Raw genomic sequence first — 18184 nt, 5'->3', positions numbered from 1 at the left:
TTAGAAGAAGGAACAGAAGGAGGAGAAACTCCTCACTGGAACATCTGACTGAAAAGTGCATGAGTATATCAGACTTCCCACGTGGCTTGATTCAGGGCTCCGGGGTGGTCCCAAAAGTTGTTACTCAGCTCTGCTTCCTGTGGAGTCGTTCCACTCTCATGCTCCACATTATGGGCCTCTGCAGCATCCGGCTCACATCCTCAGGAATACCGATTAAGGAAAAGAAACTCCATATCTAGTCTCACTGCCTCTGTTTGACCTGACATGGGTCACATACCCATTTGCAGCCTTACGTAAGTGTTAGCCTTTATTGCTTTTCACTTTCTTCTTAATACATTCAGCCCACCGCTTTGGCATGCCAAGGAATTGGATAATGATTCTTTCATCTCAATGTATCTGTAGTTTTTCCAAGGCTCTTGCCATCTGTAAATTTTATGAAAAGAACTACTCTACCTTCATTATAAAACATTAATTTTAAAACGTAGGCCAGATAGGGCCAGTCAAGCCTTGCGGTGTACCAGTAGTGACTGCTCCTTATACGTGGTTGATATTATTCTATTGATCATATTTTTTCAATTCTACTATACATGTTTGTTCCTGATTCCAAACCAAAAGCCTCCTTATGCTTATAAATCAGTCATGAGAGACTGTCAAATGAGCTTATCTATTTATCCTTGAAGGCAAATATTTCAATAGTTCCAAGCTATTTTTTGCTACTTCTCATTATTAATGATTATATATAAGTAATAGTGTTTACTTCTACATTAAATGTAAACACAAATTTATTATATTCATTTTGTTTAGACTTTAATTGTTCGGGAATAAGACAAGAATGCCACTAAATCTACTTCCATTTACTATGGCACTTTATGACCCTAATTATGAGAATCAGAAAGAAAGTGACAACAATTATTATTTCTAAAAAATATGACCACCTATAGCAGAAAAATCTAAAAACTCTCTTGTCAATTCTTGGGCAGAATAAGAGAAATTTAAATGAAGTTGCTGAAAAAGAGATAAACTTATAGAAACCAGTTGTTTTCCTGTACACCAGTAATAACAAAGTTAAAATATAATATTAAAAATATTAAAGTAATAAAATAAAAGATACCTAGAGAAAAAGATGTGTGATTTTTTAAAATAAAATAATAAAACTTTATTGAAAGTAATTAAATAAAAATAACCAAATAGAGCAATAAACCATGTTCATGGATGGGACAACTTGATGTAGCAAATGTCAATTTTCTCTATATTAATCCATAAATGCAACGAAATAAAATCCCCTCAAAGATTTCCATGAAAAATGACAAGCATATTTTAAAATCACAAGTAAGATACACTGGAACAGGTAGCCAAAACAATTTTGCAGGAGAAAATGGGGAAGTTTGGGGAGGAGAGGGAGCCAGTAACTTCCAGATATCAAGACATTGTAAAGTCATAATACAGACAGTCCCTGACTCTACCAGTGAACGTGGGACACGTTTCGTAGAAACCAAACATTGAACTTTGAACTTCAACCTTTTCCTGGGCTAACCGTATGCAGTACAATACTCTCCTGATGCTGGGCAGTGACTGTGAACCACAGCTTCAAGTCAGCCATGAGAACATGAGGGCAAACAACTGATCCTCTACAGGATATTATGTTGCCAGGGTTATTTTGGATCTTGTGTTTTGTGTTTTCACATCCCATCATGTCTACAAAATGCCCATTTGTCTCCTGCTTCTAGTGAGAAGAGGAAGGCAATTACTCTTGAGATGAAATTCAACATAATTGCCCAACTGTAGGCTAAAGGAAGTGTTCTGATCACACTTAAGGAAGGCTAGGCTAAGCTATGGCGTTCAGTAGGTTAGGTGTATTAAATGCATTTTTGCCTTATGATATTTTCAATTTATGGTGAGTTTATCATGACATAAACCCTTCATAAGTCAAAAAGAATCTGTAATTAAAATGATGTAGCACTGGTGCAAGGACAGGCAAGAAGCCCATGGAATAGAACAAAGAGGCAAGATAGGCATGTATGCATATATGGAAATTTCAGATGGCAGTGGAATCTTTATAATGGACTAGAGGCCGGTGCACAGGGGTGAGTCCCTCAGCCCAACCTGCACCCTCTCCAATCTGGGGGCCCTCTCTAATCCAGGAGACCTGACAGCTTAGGCCCACTCCCCATGGTTCCTGTTTAAGTCATATCAGAGGTAAGTTTTTTAAATATATTTTATTGATTTTTTTGCAGAGAGGAAGGGAGAGGGAGAGGGATAGTGAGTTAGAAACATCGATGAGAGAGAAACATCGATTCAGATGCCTCTTGCACACCCCCTACTGGGGATGTGCCCGCTACCCAGGTACATGCCCTTGACTGGAATTGAACCTGGGACCCTTGAGTCCGCAGGCCGACACTCTATCTGCTGAGCCAAACCAGCTAGGGCAAAGAGGTAATTTTTGTAGCATCAGAGCCTTTTCAGCATGGGAGAATTTTTTTTCTGTGGTCCTGAGTAATTCTCCAAACTTGTTCTTTGTCGTGTGAAGATGCTCTGTGGAACCTGCCCGGTATCTACACTAATAAAAGTCAAACATGCAAATTGACCGTACCTTCACTACACCGTAAGCCACGCCCACCAGCCAATCAGAGTGACTATATGCAAATTAACCCAACCAAGATGGCGGCCGGCAGCCATGGAGCTGGAGCGAGCAGGAGGCTTGGTTGCCCAGTGATGGAGGAAGCCAAGCTTCTCGCCTGCTGCGGCCAGCTCCACTCAAGGCAACAAAGTTTCAATTATAGAAGATAAATAAACCCCAGATACCTGCTTTCAGCCGGCCGTGGCCACAGAGCTGGAGTGAGCAGGAGGCTTGGGTTGCCCCTGGCAATGGAGGAAGCCAAGCTTCCTGCCCACCCTGGCCGGCTCTGAGCTCCACTCAAAGCTACAAAGTTTCAATTATAGAAGGTACATAAATCCAGGAATAAAGAATAAAAGGAGAGGCCTGGAGCTTCTGTCGCCTGGGGGCTTGGCCAGCCTGAAAATGACCCTCAGCCCCTCACCCAGACTGGCCAGGCACCCCAGTGGGGACCCCCCACCCTAAAGGGGGTGTGGCCAACCTGCAAACAGCCATCAGCCTCTCACCCAGGCTGGCCAGGCACCCCAACAGAACCCACACTCTGATCTGGGACACCTTTCAGGGCAAACCAGCCAGACCCCACCCATGCTCCAGGCCTCTATCCTATATAATAAAAGGGCAATATGCAAATTGACCCAAACAGCAGAACGACTGGGAATGACTGGTCACTATGACACACACTGACCACCAGGGGGCACATGCTCAATGCAGGAGCTGCCCCCTGCTGGTCAGTGTGCTCCCACAGGGGGAGCTCTGTTCAGCCACAAGCCAGGCTGATGGCTTCCAGCATAGCAGTGGTGATGAGAGCCTCTCCCACCTCCTCAGCAGCACTAAGGATGTCCAACTGCAGCTTAGGCCTGCTCCCTGCTGGTAAGTGGACATCCCCCGAGGGCTGCCGGGCTGCCAGAGGGATGTCTGACTGCCAGCTTGGCCCCAATCCCCCAGAGAGCGGGCCTAAGCCAGCAGGTGGACATCTTCCGAGAGGTTCCAGACTGCAAGAGGGCATAGGCCAGGCTGAGGGACCCCCGGAGTGCACAAATTTTTGTGCACTGGGCCTCTAGTTGGATTATAAAAGCATAACTAATGCTTATCTTTCACACCAGATAAGAATATGATTGGAAACCCCTAGGGTCTCTCATCTCTAAGGGATTACGTGAGGGCTTTTGGTTTGGAACTCTGTGATGCAACGCACACTACTGGTATCACAACTAAAGCAGTGATGTCCCTTCCTTTGCATTTCTGAATCTGTGGTCATAATAAGGAAATACTATGTCTCTTTGTCCATATGCCTTTTACATGGTCCACTGGCACAAGCAACAAGATGACCTCAAATGATTTGAGGCTTAAGTAGAAAGTCTTTGTAATGAAAATGTAGTATTGTCTCAGCAGGAGTCCAAATTCCTTTCTTATTGGCAATAGCCTAAAAAAACTGCCTAGTTAGTTATGATGAATCCACCTCATTTATTTCTCAATGTCAGAGAAAATTCAAAGCACTGATTAGTGAGCTGCCTTAGAAGACATGGAGATAGCAAATTGACCCCCCCTGCCATCTATAATGGCAGTAACAACATGTACCACCTAGGGTAGAAATGAGCTTAAATAGATAAAACAGATATATTTTTTCACAATGCCATACCATAGTTCATCATGGTTACTATGATTCCTCTTAATACCATCATCCTTGTTGTCATCATTAACAATCATATGTCATGTGCCAGGCCCATATTAAAGGCAGAACCATAGCAATTTGTGTAGATTAATAATCCCTAGGAGATACTTATCCATTAAAAATTCATAATACAATTATTCTTAAAAGAAAAGGCTTTCAGTTCACCCACCATATTACAGATTGTTGGGAAAGAATTTATTAACCAAATATTCTAGGAAATAGGTGACCAACCAATCTTATTAAGAATATTCCACCTGAATATTTTTATACATAGGGAAATATTAAATATTAAATATAATGTTGTGAAAAGCCAACCTAAACGTGGATTAATAAATAGAGACATCTTTTGAAACAAAAGGATCTGAGTTGTTAACCAAATCTTGGATCAGGTGCGAGCCAGAGTTTGCACCTTTTTGACTCCACCAGCAGATGGTGCTGTGAAGTAGAATAAGGCCTGCCTAGGGATGAGCATCCAGGTGCTGAGCTCAGAATGAGTTAGCCACAATGTAAAGGAATCTTTATATTATTCGTTTGTATTGTTGTTTGTGTACTTATTTTCTATTTGATCCTCTGGGAATGACTTGGGAAAACTTTTTTAAAGATAACTCTTTCATTTCAAATATTATTTTATGGCTAAGAAGCACTTTTAGATACATTATCTGTTTTTATGTCATTTTCATAATAGCCCTTCAGCAAAGTAGGTAAGTCCTGGTATCCCTAATTTATTGGCTAATTTGAGACTCAAAGATTAGTTGGCAGGCTTGACTTATTATAGTTTGTAGGTAATGGTGGCAAGTTTTAAATACTGGATTTCTAACCAGGAGCCCAGCAAGCTTTCCTCTACACGTCAGATTTATAAAACTAAATGTAAGTGTCAGCAATTTGAGTTTTCAAGTTCACTGAATATAGAACATTTAAATGAACATATACATTACTTTGACCAAGATTTTTAACATCACAAGTACTATTTCTTAAGTGGCTAAAAGATAGTTCTGGAAACATTTCGCTTTAGTAAGCTTCTCAAAGAAGAGCTTTATAATATAAAATTTTAGTGAAATAAAATTTCAGTTATAATTTCTTCTTTGTTTACAAATCTAATTCTTTGTTAAAGTGAAGTTAATTAAGTAATTACTTAATTACTAAGATCTAAGATTCTTAGTAATCAAGTCTTCTGACTATATTTTAAAGGAATTAATGCTTCATTATAAATGAATCCTATATAATAAAAGCCTAATATGCTAAGTGTCTGGTCATCCATTCAAGCAATCAAAGTGTAATATGCTAATGATATGCTAAGGCTGCTCACCAGTTGACCAGTTGACCAGTCGCTATGATGTGCACTGACCACCAGTGGGAAGACGCTCCCAACTGGTAGGTTAGCTTGCTGCTGGGGTCTGGCTGATCGGGACTGAGTGAGAGGTGCTGGGCACACTCTGGAGCCCTCCCGTGGCTCCTCCCCAGCTGGCCAACCTCCCATGTCCCTCCCCTGCCCTGATCGTGCACTGGTGTGGTCCCTCAGTCTGGCCTATTCCCTCTCGCAATCCAGGACCCATGCAGGGATGTCGGAGAGTCAGTTTCAGCTTGATCCCATAGGCCAGGCCGAGGGACCCCACTGGTGCATGAATTCGTGCACCCTTTCTCTAGTTTATATTATAATAGACAAGGAAGATATAGCAATTATGTTTTGTTCATATATTATCCTTGCAAAAAAGTTGTTCGACTGACATACACATGTATCTACTCAAGTGACAAAGTGACAAACTGTCAGAATTTGCCTGGAGCTGAAGGGTTTCTTGGGACATGGAACTTTCAGTACTAAAGCTGGGACAATCCTAGGCAAACAGGACTGTTGGTCACCCTAGTACACACATAGTATATTTTATTCTTCACACATATATAACATATTATAGGTTTCTTCCTAATACCTTGAATCATCTTGCACAATTATTTTACTATGCCATAATATGACGATGCCCATAGCAACCATTTTGATGAATGAATATGCTAAACTAAGCCAGCATACTAATTTTTTAAAATATTTTATCTCAGTTTTACACATTTCTTGCTGTCATCATGTATTTTTTAACCCTTTAAGTGCTATTAGTAAAAAAAAAAAAAAGTCAGATAGCCTACCAACTTTGTAAAATGCATTTTCTAAGTATAGTCTATAGTTTAAATTTTTTTTTAAATTATAGTTGACATACAATATGATATTAGTTTCAGGTATACAACATAGTAATTAGACATTTATATACCTTGTGAAGAGATCACATTAAGACTAGTACCCATCTGGGAACATACTTAGTTATTAAAATACTATTGACTATATTCCCTAAGCTGTACATTATATCCCTGTGACTAATTTTATAACTGGCAGTTCATAAGACTTTTTAATACCTTTCACTTTCTTATTGATCCCCCAACCCCCACCCCTACCCCCACTCCTGGCAACCTTCAGTTTGTTTCCAGTTGTTGTTGTTTTATTGTTGTTTTGTTTCTTAGATTCCACATATAAATGAAATCATATGATAGTTGTCTTCCTGTCTCATATTTCACTTAGCATAATATCCTCTGGGTCCATCCATGTTGTTGCAAATTGCAAAATTTTACTCTTTTTTATGGCTGAGTAATACTCCATTTTAAATATATGACACATCTTTTGATCCATTTGTCTCTCAATGGACACCTGGGTTGTTTCCAAATCTTGGCCTTTGTAAATAATACTGCAATGAACATAGTGGGCCTGTGAGCATTTTGAGAAAATAAAGTACGTGGTCTTTTTAATTTAAAAAGAATTGCTCTCCTGGATAAGGATTAGATTAGGTGGACAATCAACAGTGGATTAAAGAAGTTAGAAGTTCATTTTTCTCTCATGTAAAAGAAGTTCAGGGACAGGCAGCTCAGGGCTGGCAAGGAAACTTTACATTACTGGGGAGCCAGGCTTCTTCTCCATGGTTACACTGCATTTCATGGTCTAGGATGGCTGCCGAGAGTCCAGCCATCATTGCCACATTCCAATCAGTGAGAGGAAGAAGGGAAAGAGAATCACATTCAATATTTCAATGTCAGCCAGAACCTAGTCATATGGCCACATCTAGCTGCAATTAATGCTGTAAAATATAGGCTTTACTCACAGTGGCCATATGTGCCATTAAAACCAGAATTCTATTACTTAGGAAAAGAGGGGGAAATGGATATCAGGGACCAATTAGAACTCTCTGGAACAACTACCCAGACTTACTAATGTAGCAAATGAAATTTCTACTTTTGTAATCCTAAAATTATTTTCTTCGATTTATTTCTTTTCTCTGCCATCCACATGTGATTCCTGTAAAGAATGTTAAGTTCACTTACAGTGAACCTGTCAGCATATGTGTTTGCATATATCTTGGCCTGAATCATCTTGGGTCTCTTGCACAAACATAATTCATGCTGAAATGTGGGAAGGAATTGAAAGCATTCCTAACTCTCTGCTTAAGGCTGGGTCCAATATTTCTTCTTTCAGCTAAGGCCAGTGGTTCTCCACCCACCTTTGGGGGTCGAACGACCCTTTCACAGGGGTAGCCTAAGACCATCAGAAAACACATATATAATTGCATATTGTTTTTGTGATTAATCACTATGCTTTAATTATGTTCGATTTGTAACAATGAAATTGGGGGTCACCACAACATGAGGAACTGTATTAAAGGGTCGTGGCATTAGGAAGGTTGAGAGCCACTGAGCTAAGCATTCAAATTATATATACAATGGCTAAACAAGGATTTGCATAGTGTGGCTGCAACCTTGAATTATGTTATCTCCATGGGTCTGAGACTGGCCTATAAGCTCAAAACTGCAATTTTCTTTGAGAGCCCTCAGTCTGGTTTTGTGAGTCTCACAGGTAAAATGAAGCTATACTAACCCATAAGCATCCTCAAAGATTCCTAGATTCATAGAATTTTATTGCTAAAAGGTATCAAAAGTCCAACTCCCTCCTTTTACTGAGAAGACTCAGGAGTTAAGTAACTTGCCTGATGACACCAAGCTATTTGGTTACAAAATGTACTTTGATAATTCCTCCAGGTCCAACTCTCCAAATGTCATGAATAGGATATGACCTGTGGCTGTTCAGGCCCTATCTTTAGGTGGACCTCCTATCTTTAGGTGGACCCATCATAGTTATGGTCCTACCAGATTTCCCATTGACATGCAGAAGCAGCTTCTGGAGTTCTATCAGCCCTGCCAGGAGGAGAACACTGGTGTGGTGGCAAGTCAGCTCCTCATTGGCAGGGTAAAGGGGCTTGACTGTCCCCTCCTTGTGTGTAGTAAGAGAATGGAATGTGCTTTAAGGGCCGGAGTCATTGTTTCTTTTAAGATTTTTAGATCTCCCAAATAACATTCCTAAGCCATCTCTCAGGCATCACGAGCATCTAGGGAACTCTGATCATTCTTTCTTTTTTTTCATATTACACAGGACAGAAAGATGAATACACTTATAAATCACCAAATCGGAAGGGACCTAGAGATCATTATTTTCTCAATTTATTGATTTCTCAATTGCAAAAACTTAACCCAGAGTGATGAATTGGATTAGCCAAAATCATATTTCTTCCTTATGATATATTGAAAGCCAAACCTTAAAATACCATAGTTTGTTTCTGATAATATTAACTCTTACTATTTACATAGTAGACTAGTATCTGAAAACTAATTGCCCACTTAAGATGAAAGATGAAAAGTGTGGAGTTACTCCAAAAACTTCCTAAATTTATAATGACACGACATGGGCTAGGTTTATAAAATATTTTATTTACAAAAATAGTCTTAATAAAATTAATACAAAACCATTTTACAATATAACTTATATAACTATCTTCTCAAAAAAGTGACATTTGATTATAACACATAAACTACATTTGTATTTGTTAAGTCACATTGTAGTATAAATATGTTTCACCATCATTTTTTTTTATAATAAGGTACATGCCAAAAACAATGAACAATCGACAACAAACGTTATTTCATTATTCTTCCGACGTAAAAGTCATCTCTGGCCAAAACAAAATTAATCAAAAAAAAAAAAAAAAAAAAAGGAAAACAATTGTCCTGTTCAACAACACAGTCCTTCTTAATTATTTGAGAGTTTATCTGACAAAGACACAACATGAATTTGAAAGCACCGTGGCATAAAGTCTAGTAACAGTATCCCCAAAAGCCTTCTCCAATGTCTTCGCTCAACTGTTTATTCAGTATTTTGCCAAGATAAATAAAGATTGATCTCAACTCTCCCCTTCATTCGTCTCAAGTGTTTCTGAATGTGCACTGTGGCGTTTAGACCTTCCCACACTGGCATATGTTTAAAAAGTGAGTTTCTTTCTTTGGCTTCAAGTAGAGTTTTACAATACTTAGGAGACATACTGAGCCCCTCCATGTGGCTGAACCTCTGTGACTCCCCACCCGACCACATTTCCCCGGATGTGACAAGACTCTGCTCCTCCGGCCTCTCTGATCTCTTCATTGCTCAGAACACGATCCCAGATATTGAAGCCGGTGAGTCTCCCAGAAAAGGCTAAGGTTTCATCAAAGCCGCCGCCCACACAACAGCCGTTCTTCTCTTGGCCAATCTGCAGAATGCCTCCCTCGGGAACAATGTGACCTGCGGCCAGTCCCACAGTGGTGGCCACCAGTCCACCGTTTACCCACAAGGACACGCGCCCTTCCTCGGAGTTCCAGGTGCTGCACAGATGGGTCCACTTTCCCAGGGAAATCTCGGCATCGGCAGCCAGTCTGTTCTCCTCTCCACCCACCACCAGCACGATGGCCTGATAGCTGAGGTACAGCTGGATCTCATATGGATTCCTCTTCGTGCCATAGGAAAACAGGATGGTTTTGTTTAATACATCTGTGGCTTTGACCCAAATGCAGGCACTAAAAGACTCGAGCTTCACTGGTGTCGCCGGATGCACGCTTCCAAAAATCTTCTTGGAACGCATTGGGAATAAAATCGCTGTTTCACAGCCTAGAGGAGCAAGAAAATAAGAAGAATATGAAAAAAATATATAAAGTCATTCAGAAATGATTCTGGCATGTAGGTATGTGAGCCTGGGCATTTTAATGACTACAACTGAAAATTGATTGCAGTATCACAATATGATGTGAGGGGCCTCAAGTGTGTTCTCTGTGGAGCAGAGAAAACAGGAAGAAGGGAAGCCAATTGTCTTATTCAATGAAGCATCTACTAGTAAATGGAGGAGAAGGCGTGCAGAGGAGCCAAATTGTCCAAACCCACAGAATAATGAAAATCATGCTTTCGTAACTATTTCCCCTCCCAATTAGCTTTCTTTGTTACAACTTTAAAAAAAAATAAAAATGTTGAGTCACTATGCATTAACTTCAAACAATGACACCATAATTTCCAAGAACTCAGAGCCAAACTCGTTTCCTTCTCCTTGACTTGTTCTCCAAACTCCCAGAACAAAAGCCTGTGAAATTCAATGGATCTAGCTGAGCCCATTTAGCCATTGTTAACACGCATTTTTAAACAAAAACTTTAGCCGAAACCGGTTTGGCTCAGTGGATAGAGCATCGGCCTGCAGAGGTTCGATTCCGGTCAAGGGCATGTACCTGGGTTGCGGGCACATCCCCAGTAGGAGATGTGCAAGAGGCAGCTGATCGATGTTTCTCTCTCATCGATGTTTCTAACTCTCTATCTCTCTCCCTTCCTCTCTGTAAAAAATCAATAAAATATATTTAAAAAAAATAAATAAATAAACAAAAACTTTAGGACAGTCATGCTGTTGCTGAATACATTTTAATATACCACATGTTCTCAAATACTTATAAACTTTGCAAAAGTTTGTAGAAAACTATCTTTGAAAGGCAAAAATGTATAATGACGATGACTAACTTTTATTGGGTGCTCAATATGTTCCAGATATTGTTCTTAACATCTTACAAATCATTTTAACCCCCATATCAGCACCAGAAATAGTCAATATTCCCATTTGACAGATGAGAAAACTGAGTCAAAGAGCGCTAAGTAACTGAGCTATGTTTACATAGATGGTAAGCGGTAAAACTAGGGTTTGGACTTGGGCACTCTGGCTGCAGAGGCCACAAGCTCGACTTGCACACTGCATTGCCTTTTAATGGTGCAAAAAATCCTGGATTTGGCTAGAACAGCTGGGATTCAGTTTGTTGCACTACTAGTAAGCTGTGCAGCTTTTGATGACCCTCCTAATTTCTCCAAGCTTTACTGTTTTCTATAAAAAGCTCTCCCTTCCACTTGCCTTCCAATATTCTGCAAGTCAGCAAGTAGCAACTATGGAGCACTCAGAAAGAGCTGTGTAGCCCAAGGATATGCTTGAAAACTCTGACTTTGTCCTTATGCCTATAAACACGATTTAAGCAGCGATAGAAAACTTTAAGGAAGAGTGAATTCTTCCAAGGGGATTGGTGGAGAACAGATTTCTGCTAACGAGCACTTAGAAGGAGACTTTCAAAGTTAGTGGTTGGGAGCTCAGAGAACTCCCTCCTCTGTCCCTCTTCAGGTCACATGTCTGGTAAGGGAGCTGGGAAACTCTGTGCTAAAACCTTGAACAGGTGAGCCCTGCGTTATGTTAACCTCACATATGTCTGATAGAACATATATGAGAGCTAAACTAGGACTAGGTATTCCCTTAGTAACAATGTAAAAAAAAAAAAAATTGTCATAAAATAGCTTTGAAAAGTAAATTTCCAGAGCATTTAAAGACTAACTGGTGAATAGACAGAACCAGCAGGAACCAAAGGTCCATGCAAAGTGTGGTCAGCTAAGTTAAATGCCTGCAAGTGGCTAAGGGTGAGGCTCTGTCCTAAGAAAATTAAAGATGTAAATAGAGAAAATACTGAGATTCGTAAAATCCTGTAAAAGTAACTACCATATTAAAGCACACAATGGGTCCTGTCACACGTTGGCATTACCTTTTTCACTGAATAATTTGAATTTTTGAAGATTTTTTTAATGAGGCGTTGATTCTTTATTCCAATGAAATTGGTAGGTGCATTTTTTTTCCCCCCTAGCTATGTTAAATAAATCAAACAAAGATCACGGAACAAGAGATCACATTATGCCTGGGCGTTTGAAAGATAGTCCCTGTAATGTTTCAGAAAAGCAGTATTCAAGAGGGTGCCTACTGCAACCTAATTAACTGATTTCCTGTTTAGCTAAGCGCAGGCAGTCAGGGCTGCATTCCATAGCCTTCCTTCATTGCCTCTCAAAGGCCCCGCTTCCCCTGCAGGCTGCCCTGGCTGCTGGAGTTCATGGAGTGGAACTGCATGCTGGCAGGTTTTTTTCTGATTTCTTTTGGGAACCAGTGATTGAGGCTCTTGATATCTCTTTAAAATGTCAGACACTCTCTCGTGAAATGGCTTTTAACTAATAGGGTTTCCTGATTATGTTATCAAAGACCCAACAAAATTAAAACCAGGTTCTTCGGGGGCCGGCAGAGTGATTAGGAATCCCTTAGAAGCCAAGCTGGCAGGAAACCAATGGAGGGAAAATCAAAGCATGTGGATAAATCTGTTATTGGATTTAATAAAAAATTAACATTTTAGAACTCAGAAACACCCCTCCTCTGCTCTAACTAAAATGCAAAGGTCAAAGTGAACATTGGCCTAATTCTTTAGTTTTCCAGGTGCATGAAGTGTGCAATGGCTCTGCATGGTTTGCAAAAGACAAGAAATTTCATTCATTTAAAATAGCCACAGTATTATAATTTGCCTTCTTGTCACTTACATTGAGGATCTATTGTATATTTGATAGTATGCTTTCCTCTCCCTTTCCAAAGCCCTACTTAATATTTAAGAAAATGTGTTCCATCCTGATAAACAATCCTCAAATATTGAGGGAAGACTGGTGTTCCCGTACGGTTTCTGTGATTGTAAATGAAATGTGCTCTCACACATGCTTATGATTTTCCCCACACTCCATCCAATCAGAGTAGCCCTGTTGGGAATAGAGGGAAGGATGGCATTGTCTGTCATTGCTTTCAGTCCCTGAGTTTCCCAGGAAAAGTGCAATTATGGTTTCTTACCCAGAACACTGGTTTTCTAATACAGCCCACAAGTGATACATCACCATTTCCTAGAAAGTTTGACTTATAAAGGAATGTTACTGAGCTCCAAATCTTCTCTTTATTTCTTTCAGCCATCTTTAAAATGTATTATTTCAGGCTCATGTGCATTTGGAGGTTCATCGAGTATCACGTGGGACTTTAACAAATTGCATCTGGTTTGAACTACCGCTCTCCGGTTTGGCCCTGACCCCTCCTCTCTCCGCTCCTCCCCCCCCCCCCCCAAAAAAAAATCCTTGGGGTGGCACCACGTAACCAATTGGCTCCTACACTGATGGTTCCGCTTTGGATCCCTCAGCGTCCGGCTTATTCCAAAGCGCACACCCTGGGAACTCGCCTCACCAGCTAAGTCCACAGACCCTGGGGCTGGGGGTGGGGTGGGGGGGCTCACAAATCCTACTAACCCATCCTGAGATCAGATTCAGCCTCAAGTCTCTTGCTCAGAACGGGCGGGGAGAAGAGGCCAGACCAGGGATTGGAAAACATCCCTTAAAATTAGTCTGGGCCCCGAAATAGCGCGGGGAACCAGAGCTCCCCTAAAGACAGAGGCCGGCTAAAATTAGAAGAAGTGGAAATCCCTAACAGAGGGAAGGGAAGCAAAGCGAGATCGCCCGCCGGAGAGGCCAGGCTTGTAACTGGCTAATAGAGCCCGTCCTGCCGGGCCTGGTGGATCCGGTGTCAGCAAGGGGCCCTCGCCTATTTCAAGACTATGATGGTCACGTCCACAGCCATCTCCGGGGCTCCCCGGGGCTGGGAAATACTTTTGAAAGCCAATTTCCTTGCCATGTATAGTGTGTCTGAGCCCTGCGGCCATGCGTGGAGAAATGGGGGGGGGGGGGGGAGGGAGTGGTGCGCCTGTGTGTGTTGGCCTGGAGGGTTGCCTGACTTGGCGTCCCGCAACGCGCGCTCCGAGAACAAAGCCGCAGGGACGTCCCCCCTTGGCCTTGGTCCTTACCTGCGGGCAGCCAGCGCCGGGCCGCCCAGCCCTGCACCGCGCGGAGGTCCTCTCGCGTCCGCCGCAGCTCCTCCAGCACCGCGCCCAGGACGCCCCCCGCCTCCTCCGGGCGCTGCGCCCCGGCGCCCTCCAGGCGCGCCAGCCTGCGGCCCGCGTCGCGGCTCGCCTGCAGCAGCTCGTCCAGCGCCGGGGCCAGCCTGGCTTCCGCCGGCGCGCACGGCCTCGCCGGGCTGCCCGCCAGCCGGCCCAGCTCCGCCCGCAGCCCCCGCAGCTCGCCGCGGAGGAGGCCGTCGGTGGCCTGCAGCAGCATGCTCTCCCTCATCTGCGAGTCCTCCAGCATGATGAAGAGCTTGTCCCACTCGGAGGGCTCCCGACGGCAGTCACACGGCGTGGCTAGGGCGCAGGGACACAATGCGTTACGCGCCCGCCCAGACCTTCCTGGGGTGTGCGCGATCAAAAGCTGACCTCTCTAAGTGGCCCCAAGTTCCTACCCATCCCATCACCCCCTTTCCCTGTAAGAGCACCTCAAAGAAGCCGCGTGTAAATATCTGGAGGACAAAAACCTTTCATGCTAGTCTATAGTAACTTGAACTCTAGGAAACTGCCGTTCATGTGGCTCAAGTGTCTGCGATTTCATACGGTTCCGATCACGATGTATCTGTGACAGAAATAACTTTTTGAACTCCTTCCTGAAGTGTTTCTCTCTTTTTGCAAAACAGGCTATACTTTTTATCCCGTTTCATTACCTACAAAGTCTATGCGTTAGAGACCTAAAGAGCTGGATCTGCAGTTAGGGGTTAGCAGAGAGAGTTAACGTGAACTTACGGTCCTCGGTGGGATGAAGTCCATTGTCTATTTCGTTGTCCAAATTCACGTACATGAGCTCATAATCATCCGAGTTCTCGGCGCGCACTGCAGGCCAGAGAACACAAAACAGAATCGCACAGAGATGCATTGCTGGAGAGAGACGAAGTGCTTCGGAGACTTCCCACAGCTGGCGGGAGGAGCCGGGGGAGAGCCGCACCAAGTAGCAGAGTTGGAGCCGAGGAGAGTGAGAGTGAGCGGCAGGAGCCCAGCGCCCTTAATAAATGCTGGGGACGCCGGAATGGGGATGAATGAGTAATGCCGGTGGCACTGCATAACGGGAGTTCCCCTGAATTTGAGGGGGAGGGGGCTGGGTGGGAGGGCGAGGGGGACGTGGAGGCTGCACAATAGTAAACCACAAAGGTTTGCACTGCAGTCAGATTAATTGGAGGAGGGTCATAGGGGAAAGGGGCGGGGGGGGGGGGGAGCGGGGGGCGGTCCTGGGCTCAGACTGTGCCCCTGAGGATTAGCTGTTATAACTGGAATTGGTGGTACTGAGGGATGACAGGGAGGGGGCGGGCCTGGTTAGGGGGAGAAATGACTCAGTGGGCACAGAGGTGTGAAAACAAGATCATCCTGGCAGCATTTTGTGTGCGCTTTTATCATTTCACAACCTTCATGTGCAGAAAACTTTTTTTTTTTCACTTTTCTTTTGTAAGCAGTTTTATAGGTCTAAGCTGTGAAAGTTACTCGCTGATTCCAAAATAAACCAACTTGGTAAGAAAGTTCTATGACTCTGGAATCCAAGTGTGTTCCTCGTTATTCCGTCTTTAATCCTTCTGGAGTCGCGTCTCTACTTTCATAAACACACCTTTTAAATGGCAACACGGCGAAACTGGCAAAGCTAACATGAGAAATAGCTGGCGGAAAGGAATAAACTGATCTTAGGTCTGTTTTTCATAACAAGATATTCTGTGCAAATTATATTATTCCACTAGGCTCAGAGTCAAAGATCATGTTTTTTAAAGTTAATTTAGGGATTCCTGCTTCTGCCAATATAGGAAGGTCTATATAAACTGAAACTTTCCTGCACAAAACACCTAGAAATGTGTTTAAACTACAATAATTAGAAACATTTTAAATGTAGGAATAAATGCCAAATAAGAGAAGTATCCAGGGGCCAAAGGTAGAGAAGGAACCAAAACAAGAGGGGAAAGGCCAAGAGCTGATGCTGGAGCCCTCCTGGAGGTGGGGTGTCCGTTCTGTAAGGACCAAGTGTTAGTGACTGACCAGGTGGGATTAAAGCATAGCCCAGCCTGAGGAGTTAGAGGTGAGACCCTACCTAAAGCCAGACTCTCAGGGAGGTATAGCCCTACTCTCTGCCCCAGCACCAGAAAGGGAAAAGAAAGCAAGTCGCTCTTTGACGGAACCCTACAGAGAGAGTCCCTAAGAATTTGTGATTTGGGGCCTGCCCTTACACACATTCCAGATTTAATTGTATGCTCTCTGCCACTGTAACAATAAATTCACAGTGAAAAATATGAAAACACAAGTGTGTTTAAATTATTTAAGATCTACAAGAAGAAATGGGAAAACTGAAAAAAAGACTAGGTTCTTTTTTAAAGAACCAAATATAAACTCTAAAATTTAAAAAAAAAAAATTAATTGAATTAAATAAAAAACCTCAAGAAATTGGGTTAAGTGGCAAATTAGACAAAACTGGTGAGAATATTAAGGAACTGGAAGCAGGAGCTAAGAAAACAATCCAAAAGGTACTCTTTAAATTTGGTATCCTAAAATCCTTTCATTATTCAGAAGGATAATAGAGAGAAATTAATTTCACTTTTTTAGTTAAAGGATGTTTCTATTTTTAAGAATAACTACCAAAATCAAAAGGAAATACAACATCCAAACAGAAGGAATAGAGCTAACCGTATATAATAAAACTCTAATATGCAAATCAACCAATCAGCAGAATGACTGGTCACTATGATGTACACTGACCACCAGGGGGCATACGCCCATTGCAGGATCTGCCCCTGGTGGTCAGTGTGCTCCCACAGGGGGAGTGCCATTCAGCCAGAAGCCAGGCTCATGGCTGGTGAGTGCAGTGGTGGTAGCTGGAGCCTCTCCTGCCTCCATGGCAACACTAAGGACCCCTTGGGGTATGTCTGCCTGTGGGGAGTGGGACTAAGCTGGCAGGTGGACATTCCCCGGGGGGGTCCTGGACTGCAAAAGGGTGTAGGCCGGGCTGAGGGACCCTCTTACCCCCCAGTGCACAAATGTTGTGCACCGGGTCTCTAGTTAAAAAATAAAACACTTGATCTATTCAATAGAAAGAGTGAAAGGAGGAGATAAAAATATAGGCAGAGCAAGATAAATTAAAAGCACAACAGATTGTGATAAAAATAAATCAAAATTTACCAATAATCACTATAAATATTAATGAAACAAACTTTCCAGTTAAGAAACAAAGGTTGTCAGTAGGTATAGTTTTTAAATCCCCAGCTATATGTTACTTACAAGAGCCATGAGTAAACTTTAGAATCTAAAAATGTTGAAAGTAACCAATTTAAGGGGGTGGTGGGAGAATATACCAAAAAATGTGCCATTCAAAAAAGCTAGAATGATTATATTATCAGTCAAAAACAGACTTTAAGGCAAAAGAGAATAATTAAATTATGATGAAAGAAAGACTATTACGAAGTTATCTCAGAATTAGCTAGTAAGATTGTTTTTAAAAATATATACCGAAGATTGACAGAATTATAAGGAGAAATTGACAAATCCCTAATTATAGAGGGAGATTTTAACATACCTCTCTCATAACAAAGTACAACTCCGTCATCACTAAGCATTCAAATGTAAAAAAAAAACAAAAAAAAAAACCAACTGCTCAAAGATACAGAAACTATGTCATTTCAAGTTCAACTTAATGAAATATATAGAGCATCACCCAGGTTTTACAAGCAAGTTTAATCAAACATTGAAAGAACTCATAATTTCCATCTTATCCAAACTGCTCCTGCAAGTAGAGTGTGCAGGAA

General features: G+C 42.1%; 2 protein-coding genes across 4 annotated transcripts in view; one reads left to right on the top strand and one right to left on the bottom strand.

Moving 5' to 3' along the window:
- Window positions 1-18184, top strand: part of VEPH1 (ventricular zone expressed PH domain containing 1) — a 208360-nt gene that overhangs the window by 33328 nt on the left and 156848 nt on the right. The gene's annotated exons all lie outside the window — the stretch shown is intronic.
- Window positions 9055-15492, bottom strand: PTX3 (pentraxin 3). Its single transcript, XM_059686882.1, has 3 exons — window positions 15159-15492; window positions 14334-14726; window positions 9055-10284 (listed from the first exon to the last, which is right to left on the bottom strand). The coding sequence occupies exons 1-3, from the start codon at window positions 15286-15288 to the stop codon at window positions 9671-9673; spliced, it is 1137 nt and encodes a 378-aa protein (XP_059542865.1). The 5' UTR covers window positions 15289-15492; the 3' UTR covers window positions 9055-9670.

Source organism: Myotis daubentonii, chromosome 3, assembly GCF_963259705.1.
Source record: "Myotis daubentonii chromosome 3, mMyoDau2.1, whole genome shotgun sequence".
Taxonomy (NCBI): Eukaryota; Metazoa; Chordata; class Mammalia; order Chiroptera; family Vespertilionidae; genus Myotis; species Myotis daubentonii.
The sequence above is the reverse complement of the archived record's forward strand: the minus strand, read 5'-3'. Positions and strand labels throughout refer to the sequence as shown.